We start from the raw sequence: 26,795 nt of genomic DNA on the forward strand, positions 1-26,795 counted from the left end.
TGTAGCGAATCTGTTCCAGCAATTATTATGCTTCCTGGTTTGATAAGCTCTTTATGCATTGAAACCAATAGACAGTTAGTTAAACCATAAATTAAGGGAGGAAAATTGTGGTTATTCTGGAGGATGGAATAGGTTTGTCAAATGTAGCAACAAGATAGAGAGATCTGTTCACTAAATTTTAATTCAGCTAATCTCTCTTTTGGTTGGTAAAATGAACTTGATTCAAACAAATTAAAAATGTACTGATTCGAATAGGTCCCTGCTATTTTCTAAAAGAACTAAGATATTAAAGGAACACTATAGTCTCCTAAATTACTTTTGCTAAATAAACCAGTTTTAGTGTATAGATCATTCCCCTGCAATTTCACTGCTCAATTCACTGTCATTTTGGAGTTAAATCACTTTGTTTCTGTTTATGCAGCCTTAGCCACACCTCCCCTGGCTATGATTGGCAGAGCCTGCATAAAAAAAAAACTGGTTTCACTTTCAAACAGATGTAATTTACCTTAAATATCTCAATCTCTAAATTGAACTTTAATCACATACAGGAGGCTCTTGCAGAGTATAGCAAGCTATTAACATAGCAGGGGATAAGAAAATCTTAAACAGAACTTGCAATAAAGAAAGCCTAAATAGGGCTCTCTTTACAGGAAGTGTTTATGGACGGCTGTGCAAGTCACATGCAGGGAGGTGTGACTAGGGTTCATAAACAAAGGGATTTAACTCCTAAATGGCAGAGGATTGAGCAGTGAGGCTGCAGGGGCATGTTCTATACACCAAAACTGCTTCATTAAGCTAAAGTTGTTCAGGTGACTATAGTGTCCCTTTAAGGTATTTACAGTTAGGGAGCCATCACTAAAAATAATTTTTAATATGATGTTTCAATAATCAATGTAATTACTCTTATCGGCTTTCAGAAATATATCATGGAAGGAAATGATAGGGACCAGAGCTTTGCCAATGTCCTTCAGATCCAGGGGAATCAGAAGTAAAAAAATTTTTTTTTTTTTTTACTCACGGTATACAATCAATAGCCAGGGTGTTAATAACCAACCAGAAAGCAATCAGGTACAACAATTCATTGTATCAGCATCAATACTCTATTATATAGTACTGCAGTCTAGTTGTAATTATTATCATCATTACTTTATTCCATGAAAATATTAAATATTAATGTCAATAGTGAAAACTTATGAGTCAAACAAGCAAAGCCCAAGGCAACGAAAGATGTTGAGAAGCATCTTAAATAGCACAAGTCATAACATGGTAATACAGAATTACTAAATCAAAGGATATTACACTTCTGGAGTACATAGCATCAATATAATAGTGCTACCGGCAAAAGACAAACAGTGAAATTATGCAGAATTTGCAAGAATCTAACCAGCAACTCACTGCAAAAATCAACCATTAACTTAGCTGGTTAATAAACTAAAACACCAAGCCGTAGGTAAAAAACTTTCACTGCTTAGGGTTTTCATTAACATGTGCTGCAGCCTAAAAGCAATGGTATGCACTTTAGAGCATATTACTATAAATAGCCCCTTCACTGCAGCTGTTTCACGTTAAGAAAGCGCTTGGGGGAGTGTGTATATTGCTCTATAGATTATCGTATGAGGGCAGTCACAGGCCACGCAGACACTATTCCTTCTTACCTTCCAGTCCTCAAGACATAGCCAAGTATCTTATCTAAATTCCAAACAATTGTCCTGATGCTTGTCCATCTATTAATGTAATCTTTACTGATAGTGTAGCAACCAAAACAGAACTAAAAATGGGCACACATGCACTTTAGACACATTGTTGACTGATTTACTAAAATGAGAGTGGTGCACGTGGTGATCAACAGTTCATCACACTGCAGTAATAGGTGGAGAAGAACGAAGCGATAGCTAGCACAACTCACGTTAAGTATTTGTCTCAGTGTCTCAGTGCTAGAACGTTTTTTTTTTTGGATGTTGTGAAGGGGCAGTTTGTTACAATAAAATACATCTGGATTAGAGTGTGATTATAAAAGATCTGCCATCTAACCAGTTCCATGGGGTGAATTTATTGTTAAGTCACATGTCAAATTTAGGATTCTCCACCATTATGGAATGTTTGACAACAATGGCCATTCCAAAAGATTTCTTTGGTACATTGACAGATATTTCCCCATATATCAGCACCATCAACCTTCACATGAGAAGCACAAATCTGTAAGGGAAAAGTGCTGCAAACACATAATCACGAGCCTTTCTGATTACACGTTTGTGTACTTTTCAACACAGATCAATGGAATACCAAGGATTGTCTGTGAGCATCGAGCCAGTTGCATTTAATTATGCATTTGTTTGATTGGGGGTATATCTAAATACAGCTTTGCAAACCCTCCCCTTTTAACCCCGCCCAGACTTTCTGTAGCTGTCCAATCACAGACTTCCCAACGCAGCTCAATGAGAAGTCTTTGCAAGGCAGGTGCTCTGAGCTATTGCTGCCTCTTGAGTTTAGCTCCACTGAGCTAACCAAACCAGGAAGTAACAGGGCTGGTTATCTGATTGACAGCCAGAGAGTGTAACCATTTTAATTTATGAAAGTGAAATCTGAAGAGCTTTATGTACAAACTCTTCACACATAAAGCATTTGAGCAAACTAAAGTGCTGTAGGTCTGGAGTTTCCCTTAAAGCGAGAGAGCAGACATACCTTTACAACTGTGTGATGTACTATGCTTTTTACATGCATGGAAAGTATAATGATAAAAGGGATAAAACTATTAATAAACGAACAGAGGAAGGGGATAAAACTATGAATAAAAAAAATAAATTAAATTTTTAGTGTCAATCACAGTACATCTATAAAGACTAATTATTACACGGCTCTAACAATTAACTCAAACTCTTAAGCTTATTAAATAGATCTCAAGCTTATAGGATAAACCCAACATATGGAAGTAATGCAGTTTTATAAGCTTCAATTTCCAAGCATGAACTTCCCGACAATGATTTATAACAGGTTTCTTTTCATCAGCTTACCTATGAATGCATCCGTTTTGGTGGAGATAATTTAATCCTTTTAATGCCCCATACAAGATGTGTGCTAGTATAGCTTCACTCATACCATCAGGGTAATAGGTCTTCAGCAGGCTACTAGCAGAACCTTTGGTGACATGAAAAAAAAATATATATATATAATTAGCCAAATAGTTTTTCAAAATGCCTGCAAGGACGACATTTGCCGTCTGAGAGCTTGTATACTAAAATCACCAAAATCCAGAGCAATTTCACAGCTGGGGAAATTAGTAGAACTATATATTTAGAGAAATATATTTTTAACATTACATGAACAAAGTTTCAAATAATAGAGTTTCAGCAGTCAACATAATTTCCCACCCTGATACGCTTGCAAATTAAGGCTTTGAGAGCCTCTCACTTTATTTCAGATGATTAAGAAGATCCTTACGTCCACCAGTGAGACGTAACTTCATTCTAACCATCTTCATTCTGTGGCTTTGCTCGTGGACATAAGGACCTTCACTCGTGGCGCATGCTACTTACACCATTTATTAGACAAGGGATCGGGACCTATTCAAGTAACTGGGGAATTTTGTTTCTGTCTCTATCGGAGGAATCCGAGTGACCACAATTTCCGTTTAGAGCTGCTTAGTTTATCAACATTTTATGTTTGTACATGCAATGTGTTATATTATACCCCTTTAAACTTTGTAACATTTGACATTAGCATTAAAAAAAATAAAAAATAATCTTTTTAAGCTCATTACATTTTCAAAATTACTACATTTGAGTATCATTCCTAAATACTGAATTCGATACTTGTTCAGCATATATGCTTTTTAGTTTTTTTTCTGCTAATATTTATCATTTATTATGCCCTTATATTATAACCATCCCACACCACTTTGTTGTTTCTTCAGATTTGGCATGATGGCTATAGTGGACAAAAGTTACATTTTGTTTTACATCAGACTTAGCAATTTAATATATAATATTTCTCAACAGTAAATGACATTCATTCATTGCCCTGGAGGGGGGTTGGTTAAAAAGTTTATTCCAGCCTTAAGAAAGGGGGGGGAGTGGGACACATGGGGGGCTAAGAGGGAATGGGGCACATGGAGGGTCTGGAGGGGGAATGGGGCACGTGGAGGATCTGGAGGGGGAATGGGGCACGTGGAGGGTCTGGAGGGGGAATGGGGCACGTGGAGGGTCTGGGGGGGGAATAGGGCACGTGGAGGGTCTGGGGGGGGAATAGGGCACGTGGAGGGTCTGGGGGGGGAATAGGGCACGTGGAGGGTCTGGGGGGGGAATAGGGCACGTGGAGGGTCTGGGGGGGGAATAGGGCACGTGGAGGGTCTGGGGGGGGAATAGGGCACGTGGAGGGTCTGGGGGGGGAATAGGGCACGTGGAGGGTCTGGGGGGGGAATAGGGCACGTGGAGGGTCTGGGGGGGGAATAGGGCACGTGGAGGGTCTGGGGGGGGAATAGGGCACGTGGAGGGTCTGGGGGGGAATAGGGCACGTGGAGGGTCTGGGGGGGAATAGGGCACGTGGAGGGTCTGGGGGGGGAATAGGGCACGTGGAGGGTCTGGGGGGGGAATAGGGCACGTGGAGGGTCTGGGGGGGGAATAGGGCACGTGGAGGGTCTGGGGGGGGAATAGGGCACGTGGAGGGTCTGGGGGGGGAATAGGGCACGTGGAGGGTCTGGGGGGGAATAGGGCACGTGGAGGGTCTGGGGGGGAATAGGGCACGTGGAGGGTCTGGGGGGGAATAGGGCACGTGGAGGGTCTGGGGGGGAATAGGGCACGTGGAGGGTCTGGGGGGGAATAGGGCACGTGGAGGGTCTGGGGGGGAAATGGGAAACGTGGAGGGTCTGGGGGGGAAATGGGAAACGTGGAGGGTCTGGGGGGGAAATGGGAAACGTGGAGGGTCTGGGGGGGAAATGGGAAACGTGGAGGGGCTCGGGGGAAATGGGAAACGTGGAGGGGCTCGGGGGAAATGGGAAACGTGGAGGGGCTCGGGGGAAATGGGAAACGTGGAGGGTCTGGGGGGGAAATGGGAAACGTGGAGGGTCTGGGGGGGAAATGGGAAACGTGGAGGGTCTGGGGGGGAAATGGGAAACGTGGAGGGGCTCGGGGGAAATGGGAAACGTGGAGGGGCTCGGGGGAAATGGGACACGTGGAAGGGCCTCGGGGGAAATGGGACACGTGGAAGGGCCTCGGGGGAAATGGGACACGTGGAAGGGCCTCGGGGGAAATGGGACACGTGGAAGGGCCTCGGGGGAAATGGGACACGTGGAAGGGCCTCGGGGGAAATGGGACACGTGGAAGGGCCTCGGGGGAAATGGGACACGTGGAAGGGCCTCGGGGGAAATGGGACACGTGGAAGGGCCTCGGGGGAAATGGGACACGTGGAAGGGCCTCGGGGGAAATGGGACACGTGGAAGGGCCTCGGGGGAAATGGGACACGTGGAAGGGCCTCGGGGGAAATGGGACACGTGGAAGGGCCTCGGGGGAAATGGGACACGTGGAAGGGCCTCGGGGGAAATGGGACACGTGGAAGGGCCTCGGGGGAAATGGGACACGTGGAAGGGCCTCGGGGGAAATGGGACACGTGGAAGGGCCTCGGGGGAAATGGGACACGTGGAAGGGCCTCGGGGGAAATGGGACACGTGGAAGGGCCTCGGGGGAAATGGGACACGTGGAAGGGCCTCGGGGGAAATGGGACACGTGGAAGGGCCTCGGGGGAAATGGGACACGTGGAAGGGCCTCGGGGGAAATGGGACACGTGGAAGGGCCTCGGGGGAAATGGGACACGTGGAAGGGCCTCGGGGGAAATGGGACACATGGAGGAGCTGGGGGGAGGGAATGAGACACATGGAGGAGCTGGGGGGGGGGAGGGGGAGATGTAACATCTGGAGGGTATCTAGTTATGCCTCTGAATGTACATGCCTCTAGAGAGCTCTTTCTACCTTGATTGTTCCATAATATACACAATCACTTACTGTATGCCATGAAAGGACTAATAACCCAAAGCCAGGTCCCAGAAGTAAATATCTTCCAAGAGGTCATAACGTTAGGGTGGCAAAGCAATGGCGCCATAACCACCTCATTCTGAAAAACAGCATTACACAGGATAAATGTTAAATGGGTTAGTATTCAGTCACATGTCCAGGACATATGGACCACAATGCCAAGAGATGAGCATGTTTAGCAGCCACAGGTCCCAAGAAAATGAAATAATTCAACAAAAAACATGGCAAAGTGGAACAGGTCTTTAGACCAAAATACGCTCATGTTGGTGGACAGAAGAATAAATCAGACTACAGCTTGTAGCACAGATAAATCCTTTTATTAGCAGTACTGAAAGAAACCGAAGTGTCATGGGCATGTAGGTGGAAATCACACATGAAAATGTTCTCTAAAACCAGCACAATGTTTACCTGTAAGGCAGCCAGGCGTTCATCAGAGCAGCTCTCCAGGTCGGTGAGTCGCGCAGTGATAAGTGTTCCACTTGGAGTGTGACGAGCGAGGTAGACAGTGGTTAAATTGCCAAAACCTTTACCTGGAATTGTGAACAGAGACAAATGAAAAACAGAATTTTGCAAACAAATTCAGACAAAATGTTCCAATACTTCCAAATTGTGTCCTGCATCACGAATCTTAGCTAGTATCAATCTGTGCTCAGTCTGTGGCTTCACCAGAAAAACACTGATACCAGCACTCACTCACTGGTTAGCATTTTCAGAGTGATCAGACTGGGGCTGTACAGATAAAGAATGTGCCACATGTGATACACACACATTTTCAATAATTCTTTATTTGCAAAACAATCAAGGTCAATAACATGACGATGCGCGAGTATCAGAATACATTAACAAGCATTCTGCAGGACAATGGCAAAATCATAATTAAGGAAATACCGTATTTATCGGCGTATAACACGCACCTCATTTTAAGAAGGAAATTTCAGATAAAAAAAACTTAAATTTCAAATAAAGAACTTTGAAGCAAAATAAGGGTAGCTCAGAACTTTTTTCTATTAATATTATTAACACTTATAAGGTAAATAACGTAAAATGACAGTAAAAGCAACTGTTTTAACAAAGAAACTTGGATATTATATGTTTTTACAAAAGTTTACTCAGAAATCGCTGCTATCTGGGAAACCAAGAAACTCTTCATCTTCACTGCTATCTTCAATATCGTTGAACTGAACACTGCTGCTTTCACTGCTACGGTCTTCATAAATCAGCTCGTCTTCTTCACCATCCAAAGCATTGCTTATGCCACATTTCTTAAAAGATTTGATAATAAGATCTTCTTTAACTGCGTCCCACGAAGTCTTTATCCACTGACACACTTTTGAAATGCCAGGTCTTTTCATTCTCCCGGAACTTGTACTTTCATGTTGGCTTTCATCACACATGTATTTATTCCATTCTTCACGCATGAAGGCTTTGAAGGGCTTGTTAATGGAAACATCCAATGGCTGCAATTGGGATGTAAGTCCTCCTGGAATGACTGCTACTTCTGTTTTGCACATTCAAAATTCTTTCTTTGTTGGTTCTGTAAGATGAGATCTGAATGAGTCCAGTACTAACAAGGATGGCTTCTTTAACAAAGCACCTGGGCGCTTCTCCCACACATTTCTGATCCAAAGCCTCATGCCTTCTTCGTCCATCCAACCTTTGGGATGAACATGCACCTGTATGCCACTTGGAATCTTCACCTTAGGAAAAGTTTTCCTTTTAAAAATGACCAATGGTGGCAGCTTGTTTCCGTCTGCAGTGACAGCAAGGACCACAGTACAACGATTTTTTTCATGCCCTGAAGTTTTAATTGTTACTGTCTTGGAACCTTTTGCTTCAACAGTTTTATTTGAAGGAACATCAAAAGTGAGTGGTACTTCGTCCATGTTGCCGATTTGACCAATTTCAAAATTTTGTCTCTTCCTTTGTTTGATAATAAATGAATGAAAATGTATTATCTTCTCTTCATAATCTTCTGGCATAGGCTGGGCAATCCTGGTTATTGTTCGCATCCAAAGCTCATGCCTCTTCATAAATCTTTGGCACCATGATGCTGTCCCTTTGAAATCTTGTATTTGCAACTCTTTGCTGATTTTCACTGCTTGAATGATGATCATTTTTGTTGATAATGCAATGCCCGCTTTTCTATGATTAAGTACAAATTCCTTCACCCGTTCTTCTAATTTTGGCCATTTAGCAATACCACTGTGGGGGGGGGGCCCTCTTCTTACTCCCCCCTCGCCCTTTTCTTACCCCCTTCTTATTCCCCCCTCCCCCCTTCTTACTCCCCCCTCCCCCTCTTCTTACCCCCCCTCTTCCTCTTGTTACTCCCCCTCCCCCTCTTGTTACTCCCCCCTCCCCCTCTTCTTACCCCCATCGTACTCCCCCCTCCCCTTCTTCTTACCCCCCATCCCCCCTCCCCCTCTTCTTACCCCCCTTTCTTACTCCCCCTCTTCCTCCCCCTCTTCTTCTTCTTACCCCCTTCTTACTCCCCCCTCCCCCTCTTCTTACCCCCCTTTCTTACTCCCCCCTCCCCCTCTTCTTACCCCCCTTTCTTACTCCCCCCTCCCCCTCTTCTTACCCCCCTCCCCCCTCTTCTTACCCCCCTTTCTTACTCCCCCCTCCCCCTATTCTTACCCCCCTCCCCCCTCTTCTTACCCCCCCTCGCCCTTTTCTTACCCCTTTCTTATTCCCCCCTCCCCCCCTTCTTACTCCCCCCTCCCTTTCTTCTTACTCCCCCTACCCTTCTTACTCCCCCCTCCCTCTCTTCTTACTCCCCCTCCCCTTCTTCTTACCCCCCTCCCCCTCTTCTTACTCCCCCTCCCCTTCTTCTTACTCCCCCTCCCCTTCTTCTTACCCCCCCTCCCCTTCTTCTTACCCCCCTCCCCTTCTTCTTACCCCCCTCCCCTTCTTCTTACCCCCCTCCCCTTACCCCACTCCCCCTCTTCTTACTCCCTTCCCCCTCTTCTTACCCCCCTTTCTTACTCCCCCCTCCCCCTCCCCTTCTTACTCCCCCCTCTTCTTACCCCTTTCTTACTTCCCCCTCCCCCTCTTCTTACCCCCTTCTTACTTCCCCCTCCCCCTCTTCTTACCCCCTTCTTACTTCCCCCTCCCCCTCTTCTTACCCCCTTCTTACTTCCCCCTCCCCCTCTTCTTACCCCCTTCTTACTTCCCCCTCCCCCTCTTCTTACCCCCTTCTTACTTCCCCCTCCCCCTCTTCTTACCCCCTTCTTACTTCCCCCTCCCCCTCTTCTTACCCCCTTCTTACTCCCCCTCCCTCTCTTCTTACTCCCCCTCCCTCTCTTCTTACTCCCCCTCCCTCTCTTCTTACTCCCCCTCCCTCTCTTCTTACTCCCCCTCCCTCTCTTCTTACTCCCCCTCCCTCTCTTCTTACTCCCCCTCCCTCTCTTCTTACTCCCCCTCCCTCTCTTCTTACTCCCCCTCCCTCTCTTCTTACTCCCCCTCCCTCTCTTCTTACTCCCCCTCCCTCTCTTCTTACTCCCCCTCCCTCTCTTCTTACTCCCCCTCCCTCTCTTCTTACCCCCCTCTACGCGGAACAGGAGTTTCTGTTTCCTGTACCCGGTCGGACTGACAGGAAGGTGCACACTGAGCGTGCACCTTCCTATCACTCCGGCCGGGCACCGCGGACAGCAGAGCAGCTCGGCCACGCTACAGGGGAGGAGAGGTGAGAAGCAACTGCAGCCGCCTGAGCGCTCTTAATAGAGTGCTCAGGCGGCTGCATCATTTAAAGGGCCGGCCCGTGTCAGTCCGCCCCTATATCGGCGTATAACACGCACCCATAATTTCCCCCCTATTTTCAGGGAGAAAAAGTGTGTGTTATACGACGATAAATACGGTATATTACAGAATATAATGTAGTGTTAGGCATCTCTGGGCTGTGATATAAATTAAGTAAATTAAATAGGAAATACCTTTATTAATGGCAAAAAACTGTGTATGTAGAATAGTAGTCCAACTCTAGTATTGCTGTGGGGCTAAAGTGAAAACCTCATGTGAATTTCAAATATAAGGCCAGAGTAGCTGAAATGAAACCATAATTGACTGGGAATTCTTCCAGTTTGGCTATTTTGACCTTAAACGTGATATTTACTTTGAATTCTCACTTCACTAGAGAATAATCCTACTAGTGTAGACAAAGAAAAGGCGGGAAGCCAAAACTGGGCAACTTTCAGACAAAAATGAACCATTTCAACTGAGAAAAGATTTTGATTTGGAAAGTGGAAGATTAAGAGGTAAAGTTAAAAAAAATAAAGCTAAATACTGCTTTATCGAAAGGAAGCCTGTACCGGAAACAGGCTTCAAGTGTTAGTATTAATTTTAGCAAGTAAAGACCTACAAGAAAACTCAAGGTATGAATAGGTTAAAGGGACACTATAGTCACCTGAACAACTTCAGCTTAATGAGGTTGTTCAGGTGAGTGCTACAGCTCCCTGCAGCCTTTTTCTTGTAAGCACTGTATTTTCTAAGAAAATGCAGTGTTTACATTGGAAGCTTGGAACACCTCTTGTTGCAGTCAATCAGACGGCCACCAGAGGGACTGTCCGAGTTCAGAGGCCCTAAAAAGGCCTCATTCACGTCTGACGTATTCACGCATGGGTGAATACTTCAGATGTGCTATCAGCACACAAAGCACTGTGCACGCGCTTTGTGCGCGCTTTGTGCGCTGAGGCAGTCAGCACTGCTGTGGGAGGGGCTTGAGCTGACAGCTGAAGACCGAAGAGGAGGAGAGGATTCAAACAGTAAGTAAACTTATTTATTGAGTGTGGGTGGGTGACTGAGGGTGAGTGGGTGAGGATGGATGGATATGGATGATGGGAGTGGATGGATAGGGATGATGGGAGTGGGTGGCTGGATATGGATGATGGGAGTGGATGGATTTGGGGATGGATATGGATGATGGATATGGATGATGGGGATGCATATGGATGTTGGGGATGGATGATGGGAATGGATATGGATGATCGGAATGGATGGATTTGGGGGATGGATGATGGATGGATATGGATGATGGGGATGGATATGGATGATGGGAATGGATATGGATGATGGGAGTGGATGGATTTGGGGATGGATGATGGGAGTGTGGATGGATGGATATGGATGATGGGAGTGGATGGATGATGGGAATGGATGATGGGAATGGAGATGGATGATGGGAGTGGATGGATATGGGAGTGGATGGATGGATATTGATGATGGGAGTGGATGGATGATGGGAGTGGATGGATGATGGGGATGGATATGAATGATGGGAATGGATGATGTGGGTGGATGATGGGGATGGATGGATATGGATGGATGATGGGAATGGATATGAATGATGGGAATGGATATGGATGATGGGGGATGGATGATGGGGATGGATATGGATGGAGAGAGATTGTGTGTATGTCTAATTTTTTACTACTTGTGTGTTTGCATAGAAACACTATATATAGAGAGATCTCTATATATAGTGTTTATAGGCAAACAGTTTGGCTGAGGAGGGGGGCGGGTATAGAAAGTGAGCTGAGCTGTCAGTCAGACAGCTCAGCTCGTGAACGCGCATTCCGCGCACATGCGCGGTTGAGCGCTGAGTTTCTTCATAGGGCGGCATTTAATGCCGCTCTATGAAGAATGCGATTGGTGCAGCGCGAAACCGCGCATGCGCACCACATCGCGATGACGCTTCTCAAGGAGAAGCGTCCTATTGGGTCCCGCGATTTCGGCATTTTGACGAAAAAGGGGGCGTGGCCTAGCGGGGAGCTCAGCGCTGGAACGGAGGTAAGTTTTATTATTAAAACTTACTCGGATTTTTTTTTTTTTTTTTAATGACAAGTTCATATAAAAGCAAGAAAGAAGGCTGGGGGACCTGTCTTTCTTGCTTTTATATGTTGACTATAGAGTCCCTTTAACCTGCTAAACAAATACATAAAATACAGTTGCAAGAAAAAGTATGTGAACCCTTTCGAATGATATGGATTTCTGCACAAATTGGTCATAAAATGTGATCTGATCATCATCTAAGTCACAACAATAGACAATCACAGTCTGCTTAAACTAATAAAACAAAGAATGAAATGTTGCCATGTTTTTATTGAACACACCATGTAAACATTCACAGTGCAGGTGGAAAAAGTATGTGAACCCCTAGACTAATGACATCTCCAAGAGCTAATTGGAGTGAGATGTCAGCCAACTGGAGTCCAATCAATGAGATGAGATTGGAGGTGTTGGTTACAGCTGCCCTATAAAAAACACACACACCAGTTCTGGGTTTGCTTTTCACAAGAAGCATTGCCTGATGTGAATGATGCCTCGCACAAAAGAGCTCTCAGAAGACCTACGATTAAGAATTGTTGACTTGCATAAAGCTGGAAAGGGTTATAAAAGTATCTCCAAAAGCCTTGCTGTTCATCAGTCCTCGGGAAGACAAATTGTCTATAAATGGAGAAAGTTCAGCACTGCTGCTACTCTCCCTAGGAGTGGCCGTCCTGTAAAAATGACTGCAAGAGCACAGCACAGACTGCTCAATGAGGTGAAGAAGAATCCTAGAGTGTCAGCTAAAGACTTACAAAAGTCACTGGCAAATGCTAACATCCCTGTTAGTGAATCTACAATATGTAAAACACTAAACAAGAATGGATTTCATGGGAGATTACCACAGAGGAAGCCACTTCTGTCCAAACAAAACATTGCTGCACGTTTACAGTTTGCACAAGAGCACCTGGATGTTCCACAGCAGTACTGGCAAAATATTCTGTGGACAGATGAAACCAAAGTTGAGTTGTTTGGAAGAAACACACAACACTATGTGTGGCGAAAAAGAGGCACATCACACCAACATCAAAACCTCATCCCAACTGTGAAGTATGATGGTGGGGGCATCATGGTTTGGGGCTGCTTTGCTGCGGACGGATTGCTATCATCGAAGGAAAAATGAATTCCCAAGTTTATCAAGACATTTTGCAGGAGAACTTAAGGCCATCTGTCTACCAGCTGAAGCTCAACAGAAGATGGGTGTTGCAACAGGACAATGACCCAAAGCATAGAAGTAAATCAACAACAGAATGGCTTAAACAGAAGAAAATGCGCCTTCTGAAGTCAGAGTCCTGACCTCAACCCGATTGAGATGCTGTGGCATGACCTCAAGAAAGCGATTCACACCAGACATCCCAAGAATATTGCTGAACTGAAACAGTTCTGTAAAGAGGAATGGTCAAGAATTACTCCTGTCCGTTGTGCACGTCTGATCTGCAACTACAGGAAACGTTTGGTTGAAGTTATTGCTGCCAAAGGAGGTTCATCCAAGGGTTCACATACTTCTTCCACCTGCACGGTGAATGTTTACATGGTGTGTTCAATAAAAACATGGCAACATTTCATTCTTTGTGTGTTATTAGTTCAGGCAGACTGTGATTGTCTATTGTTGTGACTTAGATGATGATCAGATCACATTTTATGACCAATTTGTGCAGAAATCCATATCATTCCAAAGGGTTCACATACTTTTTCTTGCAACTGTACTTATGTGGTTTCTGTGACAGTAGTCACCATCACCAAGAGCTTATGGTGGACAATTCAATTAGGTTTCTGAATGATTCCTATGTTTAAGTCACCCCGTGTCCATTGTAGGTGCAAGGTGTGTGTAATATGGTTGTTTGGGGTTAAAGGTTAGTGTGCTCTTTTGTCTTGCTAATGCTTGCAATCAACTTGGTGGATTTGGCTGTGGAGCCTGTACAACGCCACCTGTTGGTTGCAAGGGTCTTGCAACAGCTATATGCACTATCTGAAGATCTGGGCTTGCTAATTTGCATATTTGGGTAGATTTGCATATTGCTAATTCTGCAGACAGAAGAGATATTTTCTGTTAATTATTGTCTTCCCCATTCCTTTAATAATATGTTATTATGCCATTATAATTTCATGTATATTTTGTGACATGTTTTGGTTATTTAACTTTTATTATGTTTGTCACAGCAATGTTTATGTGATGAACATATGGGCTAGTCCCAAGAAAAATAAAGTATTGTATATTAGTTCAATTTAGAACTGGGTGTTCTGTGTGGATTTTTAGAGATCCCTGTGTCTTTGGACCTGTTAGCTGGCTGTATGATTTTTCTGGCCCTGGGATAAATAAAGAGAGCTAGGCCTTAGAGCTGTAAGTGCCTTTGTAAAGGCAATAGCAATGGAATGCCTGGAAGAAGGGCTGCACTGGAATAGGCAGAGGGTGATACCTGCCTGGAGAAGGGCTGCAGCGGAATAGGCAGAGGGAACGATACCTGCCTGAAGGAGCGTTGCAGCCTGGTCGGGCGGAAAAGCTCCAGAAGGACCCCAATCAAGCTGCGGCGACTGCGGAAGCGTTCCAGGGTTCCTGCAAGCAGATTGGGCGGAGGTACTTTGGAGTACAGGAGCTCTGTCACAGTTTCATAATTCCAGTCGATTCTGGTCAGTCGTCACAAACTATGGGGGCTCTGTATAATGACTCTAAAAGTGAAGCAATCTCCTTGGAAACCAATGGAATGCTATATTAAACTTTAAGAACCATGTACCAAAATCTACCCTGGATACATAAACACCATGTTTAAAGAACTTTTAATTTTAAAAACAGTCTAAATGTCTTTACTGATAGAGAATTCTGAGAAACATGAAAAAAATATTGTACCAAGTTCCTCTTGCAGTTCATAGCTGGAAGCTTCAGAGCAGCGTACTGGCATTTCATGTTCTCCTGGCACAGGAGGACTCCAACACTGCGGCAGTTCACCTGCCTGGAAATAAATAGAAAAAGTGGTAATGAACACTGATAGCAGTGAAATCAGGGGATTGCAAACTAATCTAGATCCTATACATGAGGCATTTTACAATCAGGACTGATATGTGAATCTATTTTAAACTCTTTTTATTAGGTTGCACTGGCTGTGGGAAAAAAAAAGGATTATAAATAAAAATGTTTAAAAAAATTATCTCCCCCTCCATTTTTTTACATTTTATAACACTTACTGCTGTGTTAGGTAAACATACAGGTTATTAAAATAAAGTCAGTTCGGTCCCTAAAAAATATATAGAATATATATGGGGGGGGCGGAGCTAAGCAACCAAGCAACCCAGACGTGTCCAGCAAGAGCTCCCACGTCTGGGGACAAAAAAACAGAGATTTCTGCCCAAAAATCGAGGCTGATAACCAGCAAACCACGACGACAACAATTGGGAGAGGCTGCTGCATCGATCGGTACCTCTCCCAAGTTCAGGCACAATCCAGCGGACAAGCCGAGGCTTGCGGCCTACCAGGGACTGAGCCGCGGGGAGACGGCCGCTCTCCGGGCACAGACACAGCGCCTGCGACCTCGTACATACACCTCCCCCCCCCCCCCCGGTCCAGTGGGGGTTATCCTGGACCATATAGACCCGCAGCAGAATACATCTTGCACCAGCACCCAGCAAACGCTTGCCTCGTGGCACTTCCAAGATGGCTGAATACTCACCGCACACTCGAAACCACCTACCCGGTCAAAGCAATGCCGAAGACATCCTGCATCGCCTCGAGGAAATCTTCCTCCGGTTCTAGGAAAGGCTGGAGCAGCGTATGCAGACAGCCCAGACCGACTCACGATCCAAGCCATGCGCCGGTGAGTTGGGGCACAAGCAGCAGGGAGAGAGGAGGGTGTCCTCGGGCACAGTGATTACACAACCACGCACCCCTACCCCACCTGGCTGAAGGCCACCAGGGCTAAAGCCCGAAAGCATCTACCACAGCAGCGGAGGTCCCAGCGCCGTAACCGGCAGCAAAACATCAGGCCCCCCAGCACTCCCACAAGAGTCACCGGGTTTGTGGCACAGTGATGCAGGCCTGCTCACCAGCCTGGGGCTGGAGGATCACCTCTCCCCACACCCGCACAGCAGAGGCCCTATACAGCCCGCCGGCGTGCACCAGCGTTTCCCCAGAGACTACCGCCAACCGCGAGAGGCACACTCCTGCACTGGGTATAGGCTGAGACCGACTATTCTACTAAGGACATGCCGTAATTGCTCTTAGAGGGCAAATTTGCTGCCGTTGCGGCATGGGATCTTGATCCAAGCAACTTACAACTGTAACTGCATAGACAATGGGACTATGGTTCAGAACTTGGAATTGTCTTCGTCCCTACAGTGGCACTGTCACCATCTCGTCTGGGGACTCTGCATTATTTTTAAAGACTGACGGTGATATTGCTGTTGGTGGTCCGGGGCCAGTGAAACATCCATACCTGAACCTGTCCCAATGAGAAAACCTGTTTCACAGTAGAATGCTCACATAACATTCAATGGATAACGCAAAGATACTGTACTTACCCAGTGAGAATATATGCTGGAGGTAGACTCCTTATCTTGATTTATTGATTTGACAGGTGTCCCTCTCAAGCAGGAACAATCCTGAAAAGGAAGCATTATTTATTAACGGCACCCAGATCGTCGACCATTGAGTGCAGTGTCAAGACTAGCCTCTGCGTCTGTGTTCCATTAGCTTCCTAGGTAACTTATTTACTTACTAAGACGCCTGCAATGACATTTCATCCCTTAGGTATAAACTACAATGTGAAGGGGGGAAAAAAAGGGAAAAAAATGCATGCCAAGAGACAATTTTGTAGTGTATACATATGTATTTTTATCAATGTTTTTTTGTCCAGAACATTTATGCTTTTTAACAGACAGAAAACTAGCCAATATGATCAATCTCTGTACGTTTATTTTGAAACCGCACAAAGTAATTTTCTCTGTATGCATGTTTGTTCTTTTCTTTCCTCGATATTGCATACATATTCCCATTCAAAGTATGTATTATCTTTTTATTTTTTATAACAAACATTAGTGGCAGAGGAATTAATGCAGGAGAACCAGCCTATCTATTGTAATCCTCCAACAAACCCATCTCCTGCTTTGCTATTGAAATATATAAAAAAAAATGGCAGACAATGATGTACGGAAAACGAGCCAGCATGTGGTCATCATGCAGGAAGTGCTCATTTCCAGACAAATCACTCTTTACTGAATACATTTAAGGCCAAATGAGCGAAGCCGAAAAGGTGCCTACATTGAGCTAAAGTCTTAAATTCATGCAAATTCCTGACAATATACTCTTTACTAAATAACCCCCCTCTCCTCGATCGCCAAAAAACTTCAAAAGCATGTCAATTTCAAAATTAATCGAAAATCGCTATTTGAGTATCCAGTATAAGGCAATAGTGATTATGGTACAAGGACCCTGTCCTTGCAAACTTTTAACATTTATAATAACCTAAAATCAACAATATAATTTTTTTTATAAAAAAATAAAAATATTTATTTATATATGGCTAGTAAGGAGCAGACATATGTAAAACACGTCATAATCTACATCAAGTCATTATTTTACCAAAAAGGCAAATAAATGTCCAACAGAAACCATATATCAATATTTTCAGGAAACAAATATAAAAGAAGTTAAAGGGATACGCTAACGTTAACCTTTAAAAAACAAAACGTGTTTTACTCACTGATAAACCAGCGCCGGGCGCTCTCCTCTCTGAGATCAGTGGTCCAATCCAATGATTCCCAAAAAGAAATATTAGGAATCTGTTGTGCATATGCAACAATTGATTACCTCTCACAGATGCACTGAGTACAATGCTTTGCTATAAAAAGCAATTACAGCATTTGACAACTTATTCTGTGTGTGAAGTTGCTGAATGTGAAGACTTTCAAGTGTCTCAATGAGGAACCGCCTCCAGCGGCTGTCAGTCTGCTGTTTCTCAGTAATGGTAATGTTTTACACTGCCAGACTAGAGGGACAGGATCTATGGATCACATTCAGTGTTATATACTAAAAATGAATTCAAAGTGAATTTCAAATTTAATACCAGAGTAGGCAAACTGAAAATATTGTTGGCTTAGAGCATGGGTCCTCAAACTCCGGCCCCCCAGATGTTGCTAAACTTCAACTCCTATGATTCTTTGAATTACATAGATAGCCAGAGAATCATGGGAGTTGTAGTTCAGCAACATCTGGGGGGCCGGAGTTTGAGGACCCCTGACTTAGAGAATTACTCCAGTTTAGCTATTTTGATCTTAAATTTGAAATGCAATTTGAATTCTCACTTTTATAAATACACCTGTTCAAGCGTCCATCTGGAAGACTCTGGGACCTTTCACGTGTGAGGTCTTGCATTGTTTGCAGAGAGAAGCAAGTTAAGAAATACTTCTCTGAACCTTCTCTGAACCTCTAACTTCATCGCTCTAACAAGAATACTTGAATACTCACAAGCATGTGTGTGAGCAAAAAACAACAAGACAAGACTGCAGGATTCTTCACAGATTATAAAAATGTAAAGAACCCAGTACTGATAGGGTTATTCTATAAAGTGGGAATTTTGGAGAATTCTAAGTAAATTTAAATTTTTAGGCTAAAATAGCTTAAGTGTAAACCATGTCTGGTTTGTTTTTTTGTTTTTTTCAATTTGAGTGTTCTAAAATTTGAAATTCACTACGAGTTAGTAAAAGCCAAATTGGAAATATTTCCCCATATCAGACAAGGTTTACTCTTTAGTTATTTTAACCTAACATTTGAAATTCACTTCAAGTTAACAACAACAACTCACACTTTAGTGACTGACCCTGTGTAGATCAACAAAAGAAACACACTGACATAGAAAACAAGCAAATGTTACAGGACTCTTTATCAATGAGCAATAGTCTCCAATAGCAGGCTTCCCCAAACTCTGGCCCTCCAGATGTTGCTGAACTACAACTCCCATGATTCTATGAATGAAATGGGCTGAGAATCATGGGAGTTGTAGCTCAGCAACATCTGGAGGGCAGGAGTTTGGGGAAGCCTGATTTATAGCATTATTTGGTCAACGAAACCAAAACATATCCTGCTGTGTCATATAAAAAAATCATATACTAATTAGACTTACCAAACAAGACATTGAATTAACTTTTTGATCTGAGGATATTTCATGAGTCCACCACAGATTCTGTTCCCTAGTTGTCTTCTGGATCACTGAAAAGCCAATACATTTGATAATCATTTACCGGGACATGTTACTCTCTACATCCAACACATGCACTTGTGAAGGTAGTAAAAAATATCACACACACACAAAAATAATAATAATAATAACTAAATCTCACAGCGGATATTTCTTATTTGTCTTCTGAGAGCCACAGGAATCTAGGGAACCCTGGGTGGGATAAAAAGGCTTGTAGTGTCGGGGTTATATACACTACACCCTCAATCTGAGACCCCACTATTCTGTTTACCACACAGGGCATGGTATGATCTACATCAGGGTTTACACTGGGTTTGAAGGGGTCCTGTGTTTTGGGAGGATGATTGCCCCCTGTGTCTTCTAGTGGGGTGGGAGGGCAATGTGTGTACAGAGAGCTCTGTATTAGGGCTGGGGTATGGCCCTGCAGCTAGAGGGGTTGTGCAATAGGCTGCTCAGTATTAGGACAGGTCCCTGTGCTGCCTTGCTATCTGTAGGAGATTGACAAGGGTCAGTGTTTGTTAGAGAAGCTCTCCTGCCTGGGTCCCAGGAGCTAATTGGCTTAATGGCTAGGAGAATCTCAGTGTTACAGGGAATCCCTCATTTCACAACTTCCTGTCTGACCTGCTCTGGACTCCTGGGCTCTCCCTCCCTCTCTCTCTCTCTGTGTATGGACTTGGGAGACACCCTCCAGCCCAGCTGATTCCCCCACAACACGTCATCAGAAGCGGACTAGACCATGCTAGTACTCCCTAGCAGGTCTGCAGGCTGCCAGTATACACAGGGTCCCTGGGACACAGTATTGCTGTAACCAGATCGCTCCATTAAACTCACGGTCTGTTTCTTTCACATACTGTACCACACATACATTTCTTTTAGGGTTTACCTGCTAGAAGTACTTACATTCCTTTTTACCTTGCCCACAGCAAAGATGGCTTCTCAGGTGTGGCACTTGCAACATTGCGTCACATCCAGGCGCCACTGCCCTTCCTTTCCCATTCTAAGCAGAGAACGTTGCCAGCCATAGGCGAGCGGGGCCAGGGGATTGGTTGAGCTTCGCTGACGTCACGCTCGCCGTCCCATTGGTGATGCGGAGGAAGCCCCACCCTCTGGAGCAGTAGAGAGAGAACGGGAGACGGGGAGCAGCCGGTGAGGTACCAGACTGCGCTATAGCATGTTGGGAGGTGGGTTACCTAGCAACCCCTGCCCCTCCGTTACTAGGGATGGGTACCAGCATGCCCCCCCTCATCCCATGCCCGCAGCTGGGGGGCTGCACATCCAGTCCTGTTCCATCACTCCTCTGCATGCAGCGTGTCCCTGTATGAAAGCAGGGGAGGAATTCGGATTTAACCCTTGTTCTCATTGAGGCCCTGTATCCCATTAAATCCCATTACATACCAGGGCAGACAGTGGGATTCTGCAGTAATGACTGGCCTGGGGACCACAGAATCTTAATGAACTACATTCCCCATGGTGCTCAAGTCTTTAGGCTGGCAGGGCATCATGGGAAATGTAGTTCTCTCATACATGGGGTGCCAAGGCTTTGCCATCACTGCTTCATGGTGCTTTCCCTCCCCCCCCCATTGGGCACAGTATTGTGTTAATGGGTGACAAACCTCTGGCACTGCAGCTGATGTGCCCTACACTTCATATGATGTGTCTGCTCTGACAATCATTGAGGTCAGAGCAGCTGGATTTATAGAAATCATTTATCACATGTTGGGTTTTATTCACTAAGCAGGGAATTGTAGTGTAATGAAAACCAAATTGCAAGATTTTTAAGAAATTAGCAGGAAAAATCTAGTATGAATTTTGCATTTAGATTTTCTGTTCACTACAATTAGTTTAGTGTTAAAACGTTAGGCACGGTGACACCAAGTCTCCACCTTTTTGTGACTTGCATAATGCAGACTGATTAAATCGTTTTTATACCAGAATTGCTCTGCTGCTGTTCGCACTGTAGTTTTAGAACCCATTGTTTTGTGAATAACTTTTACCATTAAGGAGATATAAATGATGCAGAATAGTTCAATTGCTTAGTTCCCAAAGACAAGGTATGGGGGTTCAAAATTATTTTGAAAAATCTAGTATTGGCTAGCTGTATTACATTTACATTATATTGCTATAGTGACTTTGCATAATGTATTGGTATTTTTATGGTAACTGATATGTTAGTCATTGTTCATATAATTGTGTGTGTCAATCCTTCTTGGTGCAGCCATGAGTCTATATAAATTCATTATGTGGGTTTAAAAAAATAAAAAGTGATTATAATCCCTCCCCCCCCCCCTTTTTTTTTTTTTTTTACACAATAGCAAAGTCATAATATTTTTCATGTAAGTTATTCATGTTGTATCCTTGAATTAATGTGGAAATGCCTGGACGTAGCATTACTCAAAGTAGCTGTAATCTGACGTTAACCATGTAAATCAATGCTTTTATATGTTGGTTATTTTTAGATTGCATTCTTTATATGTTTTAATGTCTCCACCGGCCACACAGGTTTTTGTTAACATTGAACATTTTCTATATGGCTTTTTAATATCCAAGTGAACAATAACATCATCAACATGAATGGATACTATACCTGGGATGCATGTAGTACTGGTAGCGGTGGTCTCTGAATAAAAGGTGTTTCCTTGTTATTGTAGAACGTACCGGTATTTTTTTGTAATTTTCTTTCTTATAGCAGGAGTGATGATGTACTGGCATATTGTTTTCAGTCTTGTCTTGTGATAGATTTAGATTTGTTTTGTTATAGACCAAAGTTATTTGAAGAATTCGTCCAAAGTTTAAATATTTGCAGTGCCTTTGGACATTTAGTTAACCCAACCCCCTTTGTATTGCTTCAAAATCTAGGTATTAAAACACCTGTACATACCAGTTCAGTTTATTGGCAAAACATAAAAAGTAGTTTATTCAGACTTTAAAAAAAAAAAAAAAGAGAAGATTTTTTGATCTTTTTAATCCCATTCTGTATCCTTGTTGACTACATGCATGGTGCATTACAAATCATGATTTGCACCGCTATGTTCTTGTAGAAGTTAAAGTCAGGGGAAGATATGATTCTTTACTGACTTAGTTCTGCAACAACTTGAGATATTTACCTTATGGTCTGTCATTGTCACTTACCAAGGTGTTGCAGATTTTGGATTCGGATCTTACAAAAATTAAACTGTGCTTTCAAGGGAAATTTATATTGCTAATTTAGAAGGGAAGGTATTAAAGAAGTTAAATGCATGGCGACCATAGTTTTGTAATGTATGAAGAAAGAATGTATTTTGTCTGAGTGTTAGGTAAGATTCACAGAATTACCTGAGATCAGGGTATCAATGTTAAAATCCGGTAAATACAGCAAAGTATTGTAGTGGTGACAGTTAAAAGTGGTCCTATTCAGATGGTTAAGACTCTGGGCAGGGCTTTGTAGCGGTGACTTTCAGATGATTACAGCACAGAGAAGGACATTACCGAGATGACATTCAGATGGTTATTGCTACACAGGGCTGATATTCAGGTGGTAATGCAGGATATTAAAGATGTGACATTCAGGTGGTTATATCACACAGCAAGGTACTGCAGAGGTGACATTCAAATGATTGTGGCATAGAAGAGTGTGTTTCAGAGGTTAAATCCAGAAAGAGCACTGTGATAGGTAATAGAGGATACATACAGATTATCAGACGAGGCCTGCCCTAGGCCAAATAACAACACTTCACTGAACAGACAGCCTCAGATGGCCTTACTGTTTGTTACATAGTATTGTATTTATGTTCTTGTATAATGCAAGGAATACATGGACAGCTAGATAATAATGCAATTATACTCTACATAATCTTTATTTGCTAATGAGGCAGAAAAGGTACCTTGCATTCCCATAATAAGCTGATGTCTTTAGATCATGGCCTGGGTTGCCCGATGCAAATACTGACCCATTTCTTGAATCACAAAACATTGCTATTTTAAATTTAAATGAGGATCATTTGAAACCATTAATATATTGATTGTAGAGGTTACAATCTGTACTCATTGCCCTCCAAGAAAAGGAATTCATGTGATAAGTTATCATGTGCACAGCAGGTTATGACGTGCATATTCATGTGTCAGTCAATGACAGGTTGTCATTAATTAACCTTTGCACTCCTGGACTATAATAAACACTCAGTTTACAGAAATCTCTGTATTGATGGGCTGTTAGAAGTGTCATGAAATCTGTTATTTGTGTTCATATAAACTAAAATAGTATGTATGGTTTTTGTCCCCCCCCCTAATCTTCTGTATACTAATATAGCATCTATTTGGTAAGCTCTCATGTATGCATATAGGTCTAGGAAGATTGTATGCACTGGAGGGGGTGGGGTGGGGGGTTTGCTAATTCTGGAAATTCAATGCCAATGTGTCAGATAATACTTATTGAATTGCATTGTTTCAGTCTATGAAGGTTAGTAGTTATGAATTACAGTCAAGCTCAGGGACAGCCAAGCTGTAGTTTCCCAGATGAATAGCTGGACTTCATTTCCCATAACACCCCACTACTATTTAGTAAGTCAACGCTGAGGTAGATTATAGTTTAACTGATAGATTAAAATGTGTGTAACAGGATGCTAATTATAGAAAGGGTAAACACACGGCACACAAAAATAGGGTTCTTTGTGTTCCAATGTGTCATCTTGTTTTAATAGGCGTTCTCATACAGAATGGTGGCGGGGTGACATTAATATTGATTATTGCAATTCCATCATATGTTTTTGGATGTTGTTTTAATAGGCGTTCTCATACAGAATGGTGGCGAGGTGACATTAATAATGATTATTGCAATTCCATCATTTGTTTTTGGATGTGTCATCTTGTTTTATTAGACGTTGTAGTACGGAATAGAGTCAGGATGACATTAATATTCATTGTTTTAAAACCATCATAAAGGGTTGCATTTTAGTCTTAAGAAACATTCTGACTTTAAATTATTTAATCTGCGGTGACAAGCTCTTTAAAAGCCTAAAGTAATTAAATGAACTTGTAAAGGGATAATCCTTCACGGCGGTGGCAAAGTCAGTGCAGGCATTGCAAGGGAAAGATTGAGACACGTGGCTGTCGAACACTTTCTAGAAACCCTGGGGTGGCCTGTTTTCAGACCAAAATCTGAGAAATAAAATGTCGCAATGAAGGCAAGCATACAATCACACTCACTGTTATGCTTGCCTGTTTAAGCTGCAGCCTACACACATGAAACAAGTAAACAGGAAACCCTGGTTGTCATTAGGCCTAACAAAAGCTTTTTAAAATATTCACTTTTTATTGTATGCAAATCGTTTCGCAGTGTAGCCAGATTTTGTGTAATGCTATGGATTCCGCCCAGGAAATGGAGGATGTGGGTGGCATAAATGAGATTTATTTTTGGTTGTTTTTTTTTCAAAGATTGTTTATGTTATTGTATTGCTGTTGATGTACTTATCTAGGTCATAATAGTTTAAAAAAAAAAAAAAAAATTAAAAGACTTGCCTTGATTTGGAGGAATACATATTATTGCAACTTTATTCACAAAATATTGAATTTTCAGGTTTTCAAATTGAATTTCACATTTTAGGTCATTATAGCAACATTGAAAGCAAAGCTGCATTGGAGAATTTTCAGTTTTGGCTATTGTGGCTTGAAATAAAAAAAAAAAATGCAATGAATTCCTGAGAGTTCACACTTATAACGTAAAAAAAAATAAAAAAATGTATGGTAAAATAGCTATGATGTGACTAAAATTTCTATAATTCTGCTATATACATAGGGGAGAGGGGGGACATAGGGGGGGGGGAGTCAGCCATCATCCATGGGCTGCAGGTGGGGGCTATAATATTAATAAATATATTTAGAGCCCTATAACAGGGGAACACTATGTGCCCCTCGTTTAAATTTGAAATAAAGGGATAGATATTAATCTATCCACCTAGTGTTCTTCAAATTGGACTTGATACCCATGGGTGGAGACACCCGGGGGAGGGGGGGTACAAAGATAGCAGCTCCTCGCCGTTTAGGGACAAGCCACTGACGACATGAAAAATGGGTTCATAATGGGAGTATTAAACATCCTTCGTACTAATGGGGGGTCACGTGCAGTTTTTAACAGTTTGCTCGCTGGTTTCTCGAGCCGTCAGCGTGAAATGGTTAACTCAGAAGCAACTGAAATACTTCTGGATTTGGCAGTGTGGCGGCTCAGAATTGTTTTGGGTTTTTTTTCCCGTCTAATTGCCTGACAGCCCAAAATTAACCAAACCACAATTTGGCTGAAACTGAGTCTTCAATTCTTACAAATATATATTTTCTGAGACAAAAATAAGTTTTTGTTGTTTTTTTTTTCTTTGAGGAGAGAACCTGATTTGCATTTCTAATCTGGGCGAATACTGTTTTTATTCCGTAGCTCGTCTGTCATGGCAGCTGCTGTAAGGACACTGCCAAGGGACCAGATGCAGGGAGAGAACAGAGCAGGATTAATATGCCATGTGATTTATACAAAGCATTGCTTTTTGGCCTTATTTAAGGGCACACTGTATGTTTTGTTAAAGGAGCACACCAGCCTCCCACACATGTTGGGTGCAGTGTGAAGCTTAGGTAACTGTGTGTTACTCTGTGCTGGATATTTTATTTTAATATTTTCATTTGCTCCATGGAAGAAAAAAAGGAATTATTTGCTCTAAAACTAACATGTTCCATTGAAAACAAAATACACATTGATGTCAGTTCCCTTTTTTTAGCTGATCTTTTTTTAAACTCTTATTCGACACACTTCCCATAAGTGGTTTTCTTTTTAACAGGAATATGTAGTAAGTTAACCCTTCAAGGTTCAGGGCTAGAAAAAGCTCTAATTGTGACCATCTTGATGTTATCTGGATGAGGTTTTTCTTAAAAGTGTACCTGTTACGGTACTCACAGCTTTAGTGAAAATGAATGACTGCATTTCCGCTATAATTGCGACAGCAGAATTAATTGTTATTGTGACAGTGTGCTTATCACTCCACAGTTTATGTGAAGACCATTGGCTGGTCTTGGAATGTCCCCATGTGTTGGCGCTCTCTAGCCAGAGCATTTCAGATACAATCTAGCTTATTTGTGCCATTACAGACATTTTCGTTTTTTTATGAACAGAATGACCGCAACCACATGTGCAGTTTGCATCCCTGTACAAGAAATATAGCAGCCGTATAGGTATATTTTGCTCTTTCTGCCTTTGTCGCCAGGATATGAATGATCTCCTTCTGGACATAGTGAGCAAAGTGCTTCCTCAGACTCATGACACTAGAAGAGCCTGTAAGTTAGAAATATAGCAGTGGTGATGTATGGTACGTGGGGTCCCATATAGGACAAAAAGCTGGACATACTTTTAGGATTGATTAGCCTCTGTGCCAGTAATGTAAGGCAAATATGAGTGGCTAACCTTTTTTTTTTTTTAAATATATATATAACTTGTATTTATGTATCCTTGCTCATAATAATGATCACATAAAATATTTTCCACTGGCTTTATAATCACTAGAAATTCGAGAGCTCTAGCCAATCTCTGGTCTCCCATTCAAAGACGTTCGACTTACTGAGCTATTATGCATATGTTATCACGCACAGGGCTGGAATTAGAGCCCATTTGGCCTTCTGCTGACAACGATGATCGGCCTAATTGCAGAATCTTATAGACTGAAAACACAAAAACAGTCATACCTCCCTAGCGTCTTGTGCCTGGCGGTGGTGCTGGAGGGAAACTCACAGGATATAGCTATCAGAAAACACATACCCAATGC

The 26,795-nt window shown here is 42.9% G+C and overlaps 2 protein-coding genes across 6 annotated transcripts in view; one reads left to right on the plus strand and one right to left on the minus strand.

Annotated features, from left to right (window-relative positions):
- STRADB (STE20 related adaptor beta) overlaps positions 1-20,085 on the minus strand; it is a 41,104-nt gene extending 21,019 nt beyond the window's left edge. Inside the window, exons 1-7 of one of the 3 annotated variants that reach the window (XM_063429854.1) lie at positions 19,924-20,085; positions 18,949-19,034; positions 16,349-16,429; positions 14,685-14,787; positions 6,431-6,552; positions 5,993-6,101; positions 3,012-3,135 (exon numbers count right to left, since the gene is read on the minus strand). In XM_063429854.1, coding sequence (XP_063285924.1) covers positions 3,012-3,135; positions 5,993-6,101; positions 6,431-6,552; positions 14,685-14,787; positions 16,349-16,429; positions 18,949-19,034; positions 19,924-19,981 — 683 coding nt within the window. In that variant the 5' untranslated portion in view covers positions 19,982-20,085. The other 2 variants (XM_063429856.1, XM_063429855.1) reach the window with 2 other exon arrangements.
- Positions 20,086-20,148: 63 nt separating this feature from the next.
- The window catches only part of TRAK2 (trafficking kinesin protein 2), a 47,182-nt gene continuing 40,535 nt past the window's right edge, over positions 20,149-26,795 (plus strand). For 2 of the 3 annotated variants that reach the window (XM_063429849.1, XM_063429852.1), the window contains exon 1: positions 20,154-20,174. The gene's annotated coding sequence lies outside the window, so the exon portion shown is untranslated. Of the gene's footprint in view, positions 20,175-26,795 lie in introns of all 3 variants that reach the window. The other variant, XM_063429851.1, reaches the window with a different exon arrangement.

This window comes from Pelobates fuscus, chromosome 8, assembly GCF_036172605.1.
Source record: "Pelobates fuscus isolate aPelFus1 chromosome 8, aPelFus1.pri, whole genome shotgun sequence".
Lineage (NCBI taxonomy): Eukaryota > Metazoa > Chordata > Amphibia > Anura > Pelobatidae > Pelobates > Pelobates fuscus.